The 17,070-nt window shown below is 37.3% G+C and overlaps 1 protein-coding gene across 3 annotated transcripts in view; it reads right to left on the reverse strand.

Annotated features, from left to right (window-relative positions):
* Nucleotides 1–2,213: 2,213 nt before the first annotated feature.
* PDE8A (phosphodiesterase 8A) overlaps nucleotides 2,214–17,070 on the reverse strand; it is a 1,084,545-nt gene continuing 1,069,688 nt past the window's right edge. For all 3 annotated transcript variants that reach the window (XM_053717432.1, XM_053717431.1, XM_053717430.1), the window contains exons 21-22: nucleotides 13,256–13,385; nucleotides 2,214–3,679 (exon numbers count right to left, since the gene is read on the reverse strand). In XM_053717432.1, coding sequence (XP_053573407.1) covers nucleotides 3,573–3,679; nucleotides 13,256–13,385 — 237 coding nt within the window. In that variant the 3' untranslated portion in view covers nucleotides 2,214–3,572. The remainder of the gene's footprint in view (nucleotides 3,680–13,255; nucleotides 13,386–17,070) is intronic.

Raw genomic sequence — 17,070 nt, forward strand, 5'->3', positions numbered from 1 at the left:
AGTTAGCAGAGCATTGCACCCACTTGCAAATGGATGATTAACCCCTTAATACAAAAAACAGATTAACAAAACGAAAAATATGTTTTAAACAGTCATAACAGCTCCTACTTTTGAAGCCCTTTTGAGCCCTTCAGAGATGTCCTATAGCATGCAGGGGACTGCTGAGGGAAGCTGAATGTCACTGTTTGTAATTTTAACTGCACCAACTGTAAATTTTATACTATAACAGTGGAAAGCCTCAGGAAACTGTTTCTATGCAAAATTTAAGCCAGCCATGTGGAAAAAAACTTAGGCCCCAATAAGTTTTATCACCAAACATTTGTTAAAAAACTATTAAACATGCCAGCAAACGTTTTAAAACACATTTTTACAAGAGTATGTATCTCTATTAATAAGCCTGATACCAGTCGCTATCGCTGCATTTAAGGCTTTACTTACATTACTTCGGTATCAGCAGTATTTTCTTAGTCAATTCCATTCCTAGAAAAATATTTTACTGCACATACCTTATCTGCAGGAAAACCTGCACGCCATTCCCCCTCTGAAGTACCTCACTCCTCAGAATGTGTGAGAACAGCAAATGGATCTTAGTTACGTCTGCTAAGATCATAGAAAAACGCAGGCAGATTCTTCTTCCAAATACTGCCTGAGATACACAGCACACTCCGGTGCCATTTAAAAATAACAAACTTTTGATTGAAGAATAAACTAAGTAGAAAGCACCACAGACTCTCACAACCTCCTATCTATGTTGAGGCTTGCAAGAGAATGACTGAATATGGCAGTTAGGGGAGGAGCTATATAGCAGCTTTGCTGTGGGTGGACTCTTGCAGCTTCCTGTTGGGAAGGAGAATATATTCCATAAGTAATGGATGATCCGTGGACTGGATACACTTAACAAGAGAAACTTAGTATTATGTGTGTTTAGGTTAAGCTATGAATACGGCTTCTTGCTGAAACGCGTATGCTTAACACAGCTAATTTTTGATCTCTACACTGTTGTGTATTTTATGGTGACGGATTTGAACTTTTATACTACCCTTTGGGGTTCAATAAATGCTATGTTTTAACTATATGGATTGGGCTCGGTTCTCTCTTAATTTTCAAACAAAAAATAAGACAGATGCCAAACTCCTTAAACTTCCCTCTTGACAAACACTGCACTCTGAGGGGAAATAGGCCTCAACTCAGTCTGAGAACCACTCTCAATGAAGAAATCATCTGTGCTTCATTAATCTTTACCTTCCTCCAGTGGAGGCAAAGATAAGACTAACTACCATAAAGGTGGGAGGGGTTATATAGAGCTCTTGGGTGGAAATCTTTGTCTCCTCCTACTGGTATGGAAGGTAGTTTATGAAAGAAAAGGACTGCAAATTGTTGTAATCCAAAGTAAAATAATGTAGTAAGTACATATTTAAAATAATTTCATAGGGCATGCTTTTGTTAAAGGGATGGGTTCCTATTATTGTGGTCTAAGGCCCTATGCTGTAGTTTAAAGGGACATAATACTCATATGCTAAATTACTTGAAACTGATGCAGTATAACTGTAAAAAGCTTACAGGAAAATATCACCTGAGCATCTCTATGTAAAAAAGGAAGATATTTTACCTCACAACTTCCTCAGCTCATCAGAGTAAGTTCTGTGTAAAAAGTTATACTCAGTTGCTGCCCAGCTGTAGGTAAAAAAAAGAAAAAGAAAGAAGAAATGAACTGCAGCCAATCAGCATCAACAGTGCTGAGGTCATGAACTCTTTTACTGTGATCTCATGAGATTTGACTTAACTCTCATGAGATTTCATACTAAACTTCCTTAGACTGAATAGGGAAATAACATGAGAGTTCACGAGGCTCAATCCCTTAGCTGTCCCGGGACAGACATACTGATTTGCTGCTTAGAAGTCCTTTACAATGGGATGTGGCTACTGAGGAACTTTTGAGGTAAAATATGTTTCTTTTTTACATAGAGATGTTCAGATGATATTTTCTAGTTAGCTTTTTACAGCTATGCTGCCTCACTTTCAAGTGTTTCAACATTTGGGTATTATGGCCCTTTAATTAAACTAATAGTAAAACCATCTTTACCCTGTACTTTCCCCCTTCAATTAATCAAATTAAGGTTTCAGTATAATTTGACTGTTTTTCAGGGAACCGGTCTGGCTACCTGCACTTTCAAGAACTGAAAAAAAAAATGTACAAAAAAAATTCTCAAGAGTTAACAATTATTAAAATATACATTTTATTGTTACTGGTGCTTATTGTGAATGTTTTATTTGATTTGTGAAGGTACATACCTTTACAAACTGGAGTTAAGGAATCTCCTTGCAAAATAAAATAGAGAAGCTACAAAATGCTTAAATATATTCTGACCTCCCCTGTCATCTATGCAGTGGAATGCATTGTAGAAATATTGTATAAAATAAGGCAGACTTCTGATAGGGAACTCAACTGTAAAATTTGGGAAAACTACACTAAGTCCCATTTTTTTCCCCTTAGTAGCCAATGGACCATCCAACACATTGCATAGCAATTTCTTGCAGGTCCACTGACGTCAAAGAGTTCAATCAACTAAAAAAACAAACAAAAGAGGACCATCACCAAAACTAACTCAAAAGTGGCACACAGTTCATGCTACCGTATTTTCTGCAAGACCGTCCCTTAAAAGAAACATTCTAAATCAACATAAATCAAAAACATTAAAAAAATAGTTCAACATCCACAGTCTTACAGTGCAATACAAATGCGTCATTGAATAGTAATTTTGTATTTGCATTATGAAAATAAAAGGTCTGTACATCAATAAAGGTATATTATGACTATGAATCATTTGAATTTGTAATGCATCTAAAGGTTGGCTTTGGCTTTTTTTTTTATAAATTCATAGAAAATATTGAACATCTAACAAAATAAATAAAACATATTTCAATCATATATGCTAATGATCAAGTTCAAAAATTATTCTGTGTTCTTTATACAACTGCTACTAAATAGACTTAAGAAAGCTCCCTATCAGTAGTGCCCATAAGTGAATGATCGCCCCTTATGTGATATGAAAAAATAGAGTGAATCTATTTTTCAGAGATCAAAAACTCCATAAGAGTGCATTTTAATGTGTTGATTGTTACAATTCTAAGTGCTTTAAAAAAAAAGCAGAGTGTTCTCTTAACAGCTCTGAGACACAAAAGATGGTTTTTCCTTCACTTGTAAATTTGAGGTTTCATCTGAGCAATGTCTTGGAGAAAGTACTTTTCCCCCAAGGTTATATCTTCAAGGTTTTCATACAGGCATGAAGAAAATGAACCGAAATGTTTTGTAGAACATAGAACCCGTCATTACTGATACTGCAGCAATCCAGTGTAATTCAACTTGAGAGATAAGTCAACTCGAAAGGCTTTTTTTACGTTTACTGCAGGGTATTGGAGGTAATGTCTGCCCTGATGATACTTATTACATAAGCGTTCCAAGATGTAGAAACCAGGTCTGCTAATGCTGTACCAACCAAAATAAATACAAGCCCCGTGAGAGTGGAGGGTGAGCATCACTGACTGCTTCATGTCACACAGGGCTCCCACCGTTATTCAGGAGGTGGTCGCAATGTCTTCAGCTGTCTTTCATCTAGTCCTTTCCAATATTTGAAGTTATTATCTAAATGTTGCATCAAGTTCGGTAAATCTGCAAATGCTATTAAAAAACAAAAACAATTAGAACAATTAGCATGAGCTCACTTTCTAATATGATTTTTTTGTGTAAGATAGAAAAGAAATATATGGATGCTTTAATGGGACATTATACACTCATTTTTTTTGCATAAATGTGTTGTAGATTATATATTACAGTTGTGCTCATAAATTTACATACCCTGGCAGAATTCATGATTTCTTGGCCATTTGTCAGAGAATATGAATGATAACACAAACACTTTTCTTTCACTCATGGTTAGTGTTTGGCTGAAGCCATTTATTATCAATCAACTGTGTTTACTCTTTTTAAATCATAATAACAGAAACTATCCAAATGACCCTGATCAAAAGTTTACATACCCCAGTTCTTAATACCGTGTATTGCCCCATTTAACATCAATGAGAGCTTGAAGTCTTTTGTGGTATTTGTGGATGAGGCTCTTTTTCTTCTCAGATGGTAAAGCTGCCCGTTTTTCCTGGCAAAAAGCATCCAGTTCCTGTAAATTCTTGGGCTGTCTTGCATGAACTGCAGGTTTGAGATCTCCCCAGAGTGGATCAATGGTATTGAGGTCAGGAGACTGAGATGGTCACTCCAGAACCTTCACTTTATTCTGCTGTAGCCAATGACAGGTCGACTTGGCCTTGTGTTAAGGATCATTGTCATGTTGGAATGTCCAAGTACGTCCATGCACAGCTTCTGGGCTGATAAATGCACATTTTCACCTCCGTGTTTCACAGTAGGAATGACGTACCTTTCATCATAGGCCTTGTTGACACCTCTCCAAATGTAGCGTTTATGGTTGTCTCCAAATTACTTTGTGCTGTTTGGAGTATTGTAAGCGGGATACTTTGTGGCATTTGCGTAGTAATGACTTTCTTCTGGCGACTCGACCATGCAGTCCATCTTTCTTCAAGTGCCTCCTTATTGTGCATCTTGAAACAGCAACACCACATGTTTTCAGAGAGCCCTGTATTTCACCTGAAGTTATTTGTGAGTTTTTCTTTGCATCCCGAACAATTTTCCTGGCAGTTGTGGCTGAAATTTTAGTTGGTCTACCTGACTGTGGTTTGGTTTCAACAGAACCCCTCATTTTACACTTCTTGATTAGAGTTTGAACACTGCTGATTGGCATTCTCAATTCCTTGGATATCTTTTTATATCCCTTTCCTGTTTTATACAGCTTAACTACCTTTTCCCGCAGATCCTTTGACAATTCTTTTACTTTTCCCATGACTCAGAATCCAGAAACATCAGTGCAGCACTGGATGAAAGATGCAAGGGTCGGTCAGGAGTCAAGAAACTCATTGACCTTTTATACACACACACTAATTACAAGCAAACAGATCACAGGTGAGGATGGTTACCTTTAATAGCCATTCAAACCCATTTGTGTCAACTTGTGTGCATGTTATCAGGCCTAAATCACCAGGGTATGTAAACTTTTGATCAGGGTCATTTGGGTAGTTTCTGTTGGCATTATGATTTAAAAAGAGTAAACACAGTTGATTGATAATAAATGGCTTCTGCCAAACACTAACCATGAGTGAAATAAAAGTTTTTGTGTTATCATTCATATTCTCTGAAAAATGGCCAAGAAATCATAAATTCTGCCAGGGTATGTAAACTTATGAGCACAACTGTATATAGCCCATAAAGTTTTTTTTTTTTTTTAAATGTATAGTTTTGCTTATTTTTAAATAACATTGCTCTGATTTTCAGACTCCTAACCAAGCCCCAAAGTTTTAGGAGAATACCGTCAGATACCTACTCCAGCTTGCTCCTACTTGTGTAAAGGGTCTTTTCATATGCAAAAGAAGGGGGAGTGTCTCATTTCCCACTTGCAGTGGGCTTTCCAGCTACCTTTTCAAGAGAGCTAAACTGAGATCTTTAAAAGGTTTTATACTGGATTTTTATATCAGTAGCTGTGCATCTTATTCTTTATAGTAGTGTCTATTAAATGCAGTTATATGAACATTGGTGTATACTGTTCATTTAAGTTATCCATACACATACAAATATAATAAAAATAATTAATTTTAGTCTATGAAAAGGCTGAATATACAAACATAGCTCCAGCTACATAGAAATACAACTATTTGTTACATATGCAAACAAAAGCTTTTACATACACAAAAATGTGCCCATACCTGGCCTAAACATATACCAACCTAAGCCCTTACCACTACTATACCTGGCCTAAACACATACCCACCTAAGCCCTTGCCACTACCATACCTGGCCTAAACAATTACCCACATAAGCCCTTGCCACAACCATACCCTGCCTAAACAATTACCCACCTAAGCCCTTGCCACTACCTTTGATGAGGACTTGCAGTAGCCATATGTATTATGCCTACAACATGTATGGCAATGTGTTGTCATCCTAGGGACCTGCTTTTCATGTGTCAAAACTTTTTTTCCAAATATTTTACCACACTAAGGGTTAGATTAAAAGTGGAGAGCAATTTAGCACTTCCGCTCGCCTGTAAACGTTGCTAGATGGAGGTTCTTTGCGTGTATCGAAAGTAAAATGTTTGCGTGCAAGCATAAACCTGACACGTGCCAAAAAATGATCGTGAACAAGTTAACTTCTTCTCCCATAGACTTCAATGGAGTGCGAAAACTGCTAAAAAAAAAAAACTAACACCCATACTCACACTCTAACCTGACTGCATATATTAAAGTATACAATTTTAAACAACATTCCAATTTACATCTATTATCTAATGACTGATTGGAACAGCCAATAGAATGCAAGCTCAATCCTATTGGCTGATTGGATCAGTCAATAGGATTGAACTTCAATCCTATTGGCTGATTGCATCAGCCAATAGGATTTTTCCTACCTTAATTCCGATTGGCTGATAGAATTCTATCAGCAAATCGGAATTGAAGGGACGCCATCTTGGATGACGTCACTTAAAGGAACAGTCATTGTTCAAGAAGACGTCGGATGAAGAGGATGCTCCGCGTCGGATGTCTAGAAGATGGAGCCGCTCCGTGCCGGATGGATGAAGATAGAAGATGCCGTCTGGATGAAGACTTCCGCCCGTCTGGAGGATCACTTCTGCCCGTCTGGAGGACCACTTTTGCCGGCTTCGTTGAGGACTTCGACCCAGTTGGGTGAAGACTTCTCATGGTAGGGTGATCTTCTAGGAATGATATCTTGGATGACGTCACTTAAAGGAACCATCATTGTTCAAGAAGACATCGGATAAAGAGGATGCTCCGCGTCGGATGTCTAGAAGATGGAGCTGCTCCGCGCCGGATGGATGAAGATAGAAGATGCCGTCTGGCTGAAGACTTCTGCCCGTCTGGAGGACCACTTCTGCTGGCTTCGTTGAGGACTTTGGCCCGGTTGGGTGAAGACTGCTCACGGTAGGGTGATCTTCAAGGGGTTAGTGTTAGTTTTTTTTAAGGGGGGATTGGGTGGGTTTTAGAGTAGGGTTGGTTGTGTGGGTGGTGGGTTTTAATGTTGGGGGGGTTTGTAATTTTTTCTTACAGGTAAAAGAGCTGCTTTGGGGCAATGCCCTGCAAAAGGCCCTTTTATGGGCTATTTGTAATTTAGTGTAGGATAGGGCTTTTTTTTATTTTGGGGGGGGCTTTTTTATTTTGTTAGGGGGATTAGATTAGGTGTAATTAGTTTAAAAATCTTGTAATTTGTTTATTATTTTCTGTAATTTAGTGTTTGTTTGTTTTTGTACTTTAGATAATTTTATTTAATTGTATTTAATTGTATTTAGTTTAGGGAATTAATTTAATTATAGTGTAGTGTTAGATGTAATTGTAACTTAGGTTAGGTTTTATTTTACAGGTATATTTGTATTTATTTTAGCTAGGTAGTTATTAAATAGTTAATAACTATTTAATAACTATTGTACCTAGTTAAAATAAATACAAACTTGCCTGTAAAATAAAAATAAACTCTAAACTAGCTACAATGTAACTATTAGTTATATTGTAGCTAGCTTAGGGGTTTATTTTACAGGTAAGTATTTAGTTTTAAATAGGAATTATTTAGTTAATTATAGGAATATTTATTTAGATTTATTTTAATTATATTTAAGTTAAGGGGTGTTTGGGTTAGGGTTAGACTTAGGTTTAGGGGTTAATAAATTTATCATAGTGGCGGCGACGTTGGGGCGGAAGATTAGGGGTTAATATATGTAGGTAGGTGGCTGCGGTGTAGGGGGGGCAGATTAGGGGTTAATAAGTATGATGTAGGTGGCGGCGGTGTAGGGGGGCAGATTAGGGGTTAATAAGTATAATGTAGGTGGCGGGGCGGCAGATTAGGGGTTAATAAGTATAATGTAGGTGGCTGCGGTGTAGGGGGTGGCAGATTAGGGGTTAATAAGTATAATGTAGGTGGCGGTGGTGTAGGGGGCGGCAGATTAGGGGTGTTTAGACTCGGGGTACATGTTAGGGTGTTAGGTGTAAACGTTACCATAGGAATCAGTGGGATATCGGGCTGCAGCGAACATGAGCTTTTGCTGCTTTCAGACTCCCATTGATTCCTATGGTATCCGCTGCCTCCAGGGCGGCGGATTGAAAAACAGGTACGCTGGGCCGGAATAGTGGCGAGCGTACCTGGTAGAAACTTGATAACTAGCAAAAGTAGTCAGATTGTGCCGAATTTGCATTCGGAACATCTGTAGTGAAGTAAGCATTGATCTGTGTCGGACTGAGTCCGGCGGATCGTATGTTACGTCACAAAATTCTACTTTTGACGGTCTGTAGGGTTTGATAACTAAGGGGAATCAGGCTCGCCACAAATACGCTGCGGAATTCCAGCGTATTTGCGGTTGACGGCTTGATAAATAGATGCCTTAATGTGAAACCATTAAGGAGTGTGTAAAATATTAAAAAATTAATGCCATGCTGATGTTTACTTTGCACGTTATAAAAAAATGACATTGAAATATCACTTTTTTGCATTTTTATGATAGCTTTTTGCCACTGTAGAATAAATTGCAGCTAGAGTTATCAGTCTGTGGAAAAAACGAAGGGGTAGATTTATCATAGTGCGAGCGGACATGATATGATGTAGCGTATCATGTCCGCTGCACATTGATAAATGCTGACAGCATACACTGTGGGCATTTATCATTGCACCAGCAGTTCTTGTGAACTGCTGGTGCAATGCCCACTGCAGATTTGTGGCCGCTAGCAGGGGGTGCCAATCAACCCGATCGTATTCGATCGGGTTGATTTCTGTCCGCGGCCTCAAAGCAGACGGACAAGTTATGGAGCAGCGGTCTTTAGACTGCTGCTTCATAACTTCTGTTTCCAGCGAGCCTAAAGGCTAGCGCAGAAACAAGGGCATCAAGCTCCATACGGAGCTTGATAAAACGGCCCCTATGCCTTGATTTGTATGGATATTTTTACCTCCCTAACTGACCATGTAGTTATCCTGTGGGGGGCGGGTCCCCCTTCCAATTGAGAGATTGAGGACCCCCTCTTAGGCCCTGTGACATCACCACAGACATGCATGGTGATGTCACAAGTGGGTGGAAACTCACTGCTGATAAAGGAGTTAGAGAAAGCAAGCCAGAGATGGGGTGCTTTTTTTTGTAAACCCTTTCAAATGAGGGATTGCATGTCCCTGTAAGAAGCATGTGATCACCATAAAAACGGTGATTACCTGCAGCAGCATTTAAAATGATGTTGAACCTAAGGAGGAGAGGGCTCTAACAAAGCCCCTATCTATGCTCTTGTTTGGGTTAAAGCACTGGTTTTCAGACCTGTCCTCAGACCTCCCTAACAGGCCACATTTTGTGGATATCTGAACTAGAGCACAGGTGAAATAATCATCTGATTAGTTAACGGTTATTTTACCTGCTCTCATTCAAGGTAATCCTGAAAACCTGGACTGTAGGGGAGGCCTGAGGACAGGATTTAAAACCAGTGGGTTAAAGGGACAGGTGACTCCTCATTTGAAAGGGCAGAATCTCCTTTTTCAAATTATGGTTTACTTGCAGGATGCAGGTGATTTAATTAGAGGGAATAACGCTCTGTGTTGAGATGGGGAGGGGGCACTGTTAGTGCCTACCCATAAAACACAGAGGGGTATGAGACACCAGTATAGAAGAGGAACAACTCCCTCTTTACAGTATGGGTTCTCAAACTCCTATGATTAGTGAGATAATAAGCATACACATGGCTATCACCTACCTAATATATTTACTGTATGGGGGTAGAATTCCCAAAGGAGCCCCTATGCCATAAAAAACAACATACAACACATATTCACATACTATCCCTTACATGAATGAGGAGATTACCCATTATCAGATGAGGGGTCTCAAATAGCAGGTGATTGCCATAGAAATAGCAACCACCTGTATACTAGGTGTAGCATACAGTTGTTCTTTTAAATGAGGGGTCCCATTCCCAGGTGGTTATCCACTGACCAATGTTAACAGCAACCACCATAAGCATATGGTCAGAACCATAAGCATATGGAACATCAGTGGGTGGGGTATACCCCATGTATCTCCCCACAATACATACAAAAACTTGAGACCACTTATTTGAAAGCAACAATCCTGCCCTTTGAAATGAGTGGTCCTGTGTCTGCCCTCTGCCAGCCGATTGTCATAACCTCTCAGCATTGGTTCAATTTTGGAGGTTACATCACATTTTAAGAGGCCTTCATTAACCCTTCACAATAATAATATTTTGTAAGATCCCCACAACATTTTTAAAGAGTGGTGTTTCACAATTCAAACAAGGAGTTCCATGTCCTTATAGCTATGAACTAATTGCCATAGTAAGATTGGTAACCTAGCAGTAACAGATAGTCTCATGTTTGTGTTGTTGATGTTAAAGCTTATAGGTCCATGTTCCTCTGAACTAATACAAAAATTAGGAATAAAAATAAATGGGAGAATTGGGTAAATGTAAAAATAGGTGATATTTGTGAAATTCTATATAGGATGATTTTTGATAGAACTATTGTATGCTGTTTTTGTTTTGTATTTTTTCTGTGCTGATTGAGTTTGGACAGGGGTAGGATCATACATAAATTGCCAAATTGGTTTAATCTATCTAATATTTGTATGGTTAGATTCTATACCTACTCATATTCTATATCAATTTCAACAGCTCCAAAAATAATAAATCTTATCTTCTAATTTACAATTATCAATACTAATTGAAAAATAAAAAAATAAAATCCTAAATGTTGGTGTCTTGGGAAGGTGAACTGATGCAAAATGTGGGAAGATAAAGTTTGGGTTTGAAATGTTTGGGAAATAATGACTCCCATCTATAGAAAATGACAATATATATATTTTGCATTTCATATCGTGGTATTTTCCTATATTCTGATACTTCTGCAAACTAAAGTTATTTCCTAAAAAATGCTTTGTCTACCTCATAGAAAAAAGTTAAAATGTATGTGTAAATGCAACGATAGCCAAACACCTAAAATAGTGAAAGGGTTAAAGTAAAAGCACCTAAGTTAATGTTTAATTGTAAATGGCTGAAAACAGTTTGATGAGCACGTGAAAGTGATGTTTTTGACAGCTCATTGTGCCCACTGATTATAATGAAGTATATCCCACTGTATAGTTGGTACTATACATACAATCCCAATTCCTAAAAAGATGGGACAGTATGGAAAATGCAAAACCCCCCAACAAAAACAGTTATTTGAAAACTCAATTCACCCTGTACTATATTGGAAACACATTATTTGATGTTTTACTTTGTAAATTTAATGTATTTTTGAAAATATATACTCATTTCAAATCTGATGACTGCAACACGTTACAAAAAAGTTAGGACAGGGGCTATTTAGGACTAATAGCGATGTAGCAAGTTGAAATAAGAAGGTGATATGAAACAGGTGAGGTAATCGTGTAATCATAGTATATAAGGAGCCTCCAAAAAGGCCTAGTCCTTCAAGAGCAAGGATGGGTTGAGGCTCGCAAATCTGCCAACAGATGCATCAGTGAATAATCCAACACTTTGAGAACAACATTCCCCTAAGACAAATCGTTAGGATTTGGGGCATTTCACCTTCTACAGTGCGCAATATAATTAAAAGATTCAAGGTATCCGGGCTAATCTCAGTGCCTAAAGGGCAAGGCCGAAAACCACTTCTGAATGCGCGTGATCTCTGATCCCTCAGATGTCACTGTCTCAAAAACCATCATGAGTCTATAATGGATATCCTGACATGGGCTTGGGTATACTTTGGTAAACCTTAGTCAGTATACACCATTCACTGCTGCATTCACAGATGCAAGTTAAGGCTTTATCATGCAAAGCAGAAGCCATACGTCAACACTGTCCAGAAGCACAGCTGACTTCTCTGAGATCTGAGATGGACAGTAGCACAGTGGATTCCTGTTTTGTGGTCTGATGAGTCAACATTTTAAATAGGTTTCTAAAAAACAGCCATAGTGTTCAATATAGTACAGGGCGAATTGGATTTTTAAATCAATCTTTTTGTTTTGTTTTTTGCATTTTTCATACTGTCCCAACGTTTTCAGAATTGGGATTGTAAAAAGAAAATAAATAATGAAAGCAAGAAGAACTTTGGGAGCAGTTGTCTATCTCTTAAAGAGACATTAAACTGATGGATGGAACTATATTTGCATAGTTACTACTTAACATGCAATTGTTTTTCCTACTGTGCCTGCAACTTTCTTTTAAGCCGTTCTCTTACATGTGTCATTTAGTGAAGCACAGCATCTTCACACTGGGCACCTCCATCTTGGAGCTTAAGTATTCTTGCAGTGGTGCACATTCACAGATCAGTGACGTTTTTTTTTTTTACAAGCGCATAGTGCACTTTAGTTTGGCATGCGCTCTGTAGTGGCAGCATTAATTTATATTATTCCTGATTTAGTTTTAATATGTGTTATGTAACTTTTACAAGCGCATAGTGCACTTTAGTTTGGCATGCGCTCTGTAGTGGCAGCATTAATTTATATTATTCCTGATTTAGTTTTAATATGTGTTATGTAACTTTTAAACTGTGTAAAAACAAAAAACTGCAAACATAAAAAGCTACCACTCTCTAATGTGAGAGCTAAACTGAATATCTATATTTGCGCACCACTTATGAACAAGGTGCAAGAATACATGTGCTTCAAAATGGCGGTCTCCAGTATGAAGATGCAGATATTCCCCAACCGTACTTGCAATGGGTCAAAAGAAGAGGATTGGAGGCACAGAAGGAAAATCAATAGCATGGTGAATAGTGACCCTGTTACTGTAGTTGAACCGAAAGCTTTAACATTATGACCAATGCCTGCAACTGGCAATCGTGCAAAGTGTTTAAACATAAATGGGTGGATCCTTAAATGGGTTTTAGAATGCTTCTAAATAGATATCAGTGATGTAAGAAGAGCTAGCAGATGAGTACCAAGCTATAAAACAGTCTGTTTTCACTATTATACAGTTGACAATATTTCTCATATATACCGTCACCAATTCAATTCTACACAGCTACAAGGTGACTGTAGTTCATTATACCTGTTCTGTGGTGAAATTTTTCATTTAAAATGTTTTATTGTTTATTTTCTATCTCTAGAAAACTGAAAGTTAAAAAGTTTAATCTTACCATCCCAGGCATCAAACATATCACTGATAAAATAATCAACAAAAGAGATCTGTGATTTGGGAATGCTGCACGTATTTCTGTCAAACACAGGCATTACCACAGGTAAACCTTGCTGTTTTTCTTCATCAGTCTGCAAAGCAAACAATGTTTAAGATAGATCAGAAGTGTTTCGCTTTCACAGTGCACTGCAAATCAACATTTTGTTTCTCAAAGAAAACTATAACACATTACTTTCTCTTATGCAAACTTCCTACTTGCATTACATTATATCCTGCCATATGCACGTTTGTGTGACCACGTGAGAAATTTATTTTCCTATGGTCTGTGCCAGTATGTATGTATGTATGTATGTATGTATGTATGTATGTATGTATGTATGTATGTAGCGGCTTTATGGATGTGTATGCACGAGTAGCTGTGTGTATCATAGATAACTTAAGTACTAATACTGTGTGCATTAATGTAAGTATGCCATTGTATATTTGTAGTTCAGTGCTACCATTGTAGAAATATTAGGGATTTCAGATAAATAAATATAGGTGGATTATACCAATGAAACCTAAAGAGGTGCCTCCTGCATGCAAATTATTTGGGAATTCATGTTAGCATAATTTTCCTGTTATAAGTGATAAGCACCTACTATTCTATAACAGTACAGGGATATACTCTTCAAAAGCCCACTTACGTTTCACAATGTAGAAAATAGCAGGGCCAAATAAACTGCAGAACACTAAAGTATGCTCTCCATTTAGAGGGAAATTACAGGAATAATACTACATTACATTGGACATACATGTTATTTGGTTTGGAGTAGCTTAATGTCTCTTTAAAAAGTCATAGCCTCTGTTTCAACATAACTTATATTACAAAAGATTATTTGTAAATGTTTCTAAGTTTGCGTGAAGGAGTTTGGCGGAGCTTTACTTTACGTACACTGGGCTAGATTATAAGTGTCGCGCTAATGTAATCACGACTGTGCTAACACGCATATTACTAGTTGAAAGTAAACAATTGCACATGAGCACAAACAAAATTTGCGCTCAAAGTATTAGCGTGCCTGAAGACATAACATATAGTGTAAGGGTAAAAAAAAATTGTACAAAACTCATCACAAACACATTTAAATTAATCTATTACTTATATATATATATATATATATATATATATATATATATATATATATATATATATATATATATATATATATAAATATTGAATAAGTTGCAGCACTCCAAGTTTCTTTTTTATGTAATTTTATTACAAGCAGTAAAACATAGGCGACGTTTCGGGCTTTCGCCCTTTCTCAAGCCAAGTGGCTTGGCTTGAGAAAGGGCGAAAGCCCAAAACGTCGCCTATGTCTTACTGCTTATAATAAAATCACATAAAAAAGCAACTTGGAGTGCTGCAACTTATTCAATATTTCTATATTTATCTGTCTTGGTGGGACAGAGGCAGCTTGCACCCATCAACAAAAGGGAGAAATTGGTGCTGGACTTTACCTTTATATATATATATATATATATATATATATATATATATATATATATATATATATATATATATATATATACTCACACCTTCTGATAAAAAAAAATCATAGAAAAAATAAAAAATGATTTTTAAGGGTTAAAAGGGATATGGTAAATTTAGTTAGCATGCTACTTGTAATCTGGCACATTGTGAGTTACTAGTGAGTAAACTGGTTCATAACTTTTGTTATAATATAGCTGTCTGTGCTTCACACCCAGAACCCTGCATAGCAAGATAAACAGCTCTCAATCTAAAATTTGCATTTCTAAAATTCATTGAGGGATCTCACAGTACTGACGAGCCATCTAAGATGATCTGGTCTGAGCGAAGAGTTTAAGATCATTGGGCCCTCAATGCCAAACCACATAATACATTTACTTAAAATGTGCAAGAAACAGATATTAGTTTGTTGTCTATGACTCAGTGCTTGACAAACATGTTTAAAAATTAGGAGCCAGTAAGAAATATTTAGTAGCCAGTCATATTTTTAGGAGCCAAACAGTTGGATTTGTATATAGATATATGGAGAATAACCCAAAAACTTAGGAGCCAGGGGTAAAATTCTAGCAACCAATGGCTCACAGGCTCCTGGGTTTGTTGAGCCCTGGTCTATGTCTTTTGAGAAAACGAAAAAACAAAAACACAAAAGCAAACAAAACAAAAATCAAGCAATGATTTTGTTGTTGTTTTTTTTAAGTGAAATACTTTTATTGAACTTTTCTAATACAAGAAAAAGAAACCAAGAGAGAAGGAAATAAATAATCAGTTAAATCTCAGATGTCATGACTCAAAGATAATATTGACGCAGCAAAATGGCAAGTGAATGCAGTACAGGAGACTCAAACAAAGTCAGTATTCTAAAGAAAGATGAACGGATATAGAAGACTCAGTTTAAAAAAACATTAAAGATGATAGCATATTCAAGTATTCAAACATCAATATAGGATTAATAATCTGCGTAGTTGCCTGCTTAGTTACAGGGATATTCAGCAATTAAAACATTTTTTTTATAAAGGAAACAACCCAAAGTTATAATTTCTTTCATGTAATTAGCAAGAGTCCATGAGCTAGTGACGTATGGGATATACATTCCTACCAGGAGGGGCAAAGTTTCCCAAACTTCAAAATGCCTACAAATACACCCCTCACCACACCCACAAATCAGTTTTACAAACTTTGCCTCCTATGGAGGTGGTGAAGTAAGTTTGTGCTAGATTCTACGTTGATATGCGCTCCGCAGCAGGTTGGAGCCCAGTTTTCCTCTCAGCGTGCAGTGAATGTCAGAGGGATGTGAGGAGAGTATTGCCTATTTGAATGCAGTGATCTCCTTCTACGGGGTCTATTTCATAGGTTCTCTGTTATCGGTCGTAGAGATTCATCTATTACCTCCCTTTTCAGATCGACGATATACTCTTATATATATACCATTTCCTCTGCTGATTTTCGTTTCAGTACTGGTTTGGCTTTCTACAAACATGTAGATGAGTGTCCTGGGGTAAGTAAATCTTATTTTCTGTGACACTCTAAGCTATGGTTGGGCACTTTTTTAATAAAGTTCTAAATATATGTATTCAAACATTTATTTGCCTTGACTCAGGATGTTCAACATTCCTTATTTTCAGACAGTCAGTTTCATATTTGGGATAATGCATTTGAATCAATCATTTTTCTTACCTTAAAAATTTGACTTTTTTTCCCTGTGGGCTGTTAGGCTCGCGGGGGCTGAAAATGCTTCATTTTATTGCGTCATTCTTGGCGCGGACTTTTTTGGCGCAAAAAATCTTTTCTGTTTCCGGCGTCATACGTGTCGCCGGAAGTTGCGTCATTTTTGACGTTCTTTTGCACCAAAAATGTCGGCGTTCCGGACGTGGCGTCATTTTTGGCGCCAAAAGCATTTAGGCGCCAAATAATGTGGGCGTCTTATTTGGCGCTAAAAAAATATGGGCGTCGCTTTTGTCTCCACATTATTTAAGTCTCATTTTTCTTTGCTTCTGGTTGCTAGAAGCTTGTTCCTTGGCATTTTTTCCCATTCCTGAAACTGTCATTTAAGGAATTTGATAAATTTTGCTTTATATGTTGTTTTTTCTCTTACATATTGCAAGATGTCTCACGTTGCATCTGAGTCAGAAGATACTTCAGGAAAATCGCTGTCTGGTGCTGGAACTACCAAAGCTAAGTGTATCTGCTGTAAACCTTTGGTAGCTGTTCCTCCAGCTGTTGTTTGTATTGAATGTCATGACAAACTTGTTAATGCAGATAATATTTCCTTTAGTAATGTACCATTA

The sequence above is a fragment of the Bombina bombina genome, chromosome 6 (assembly GCF_027579735.1).
Source record: "Bombina bombina isolate aBomBom1 chromosome 6, aBomBom1.pri, whole genome shotgun sequence".
Classification (NCBI taxonomy): Eukaryota; Metazoa; Chordata; class Amphibia; order Anura; family Bombinatoridae; genus Bombina; species Bombina bombina.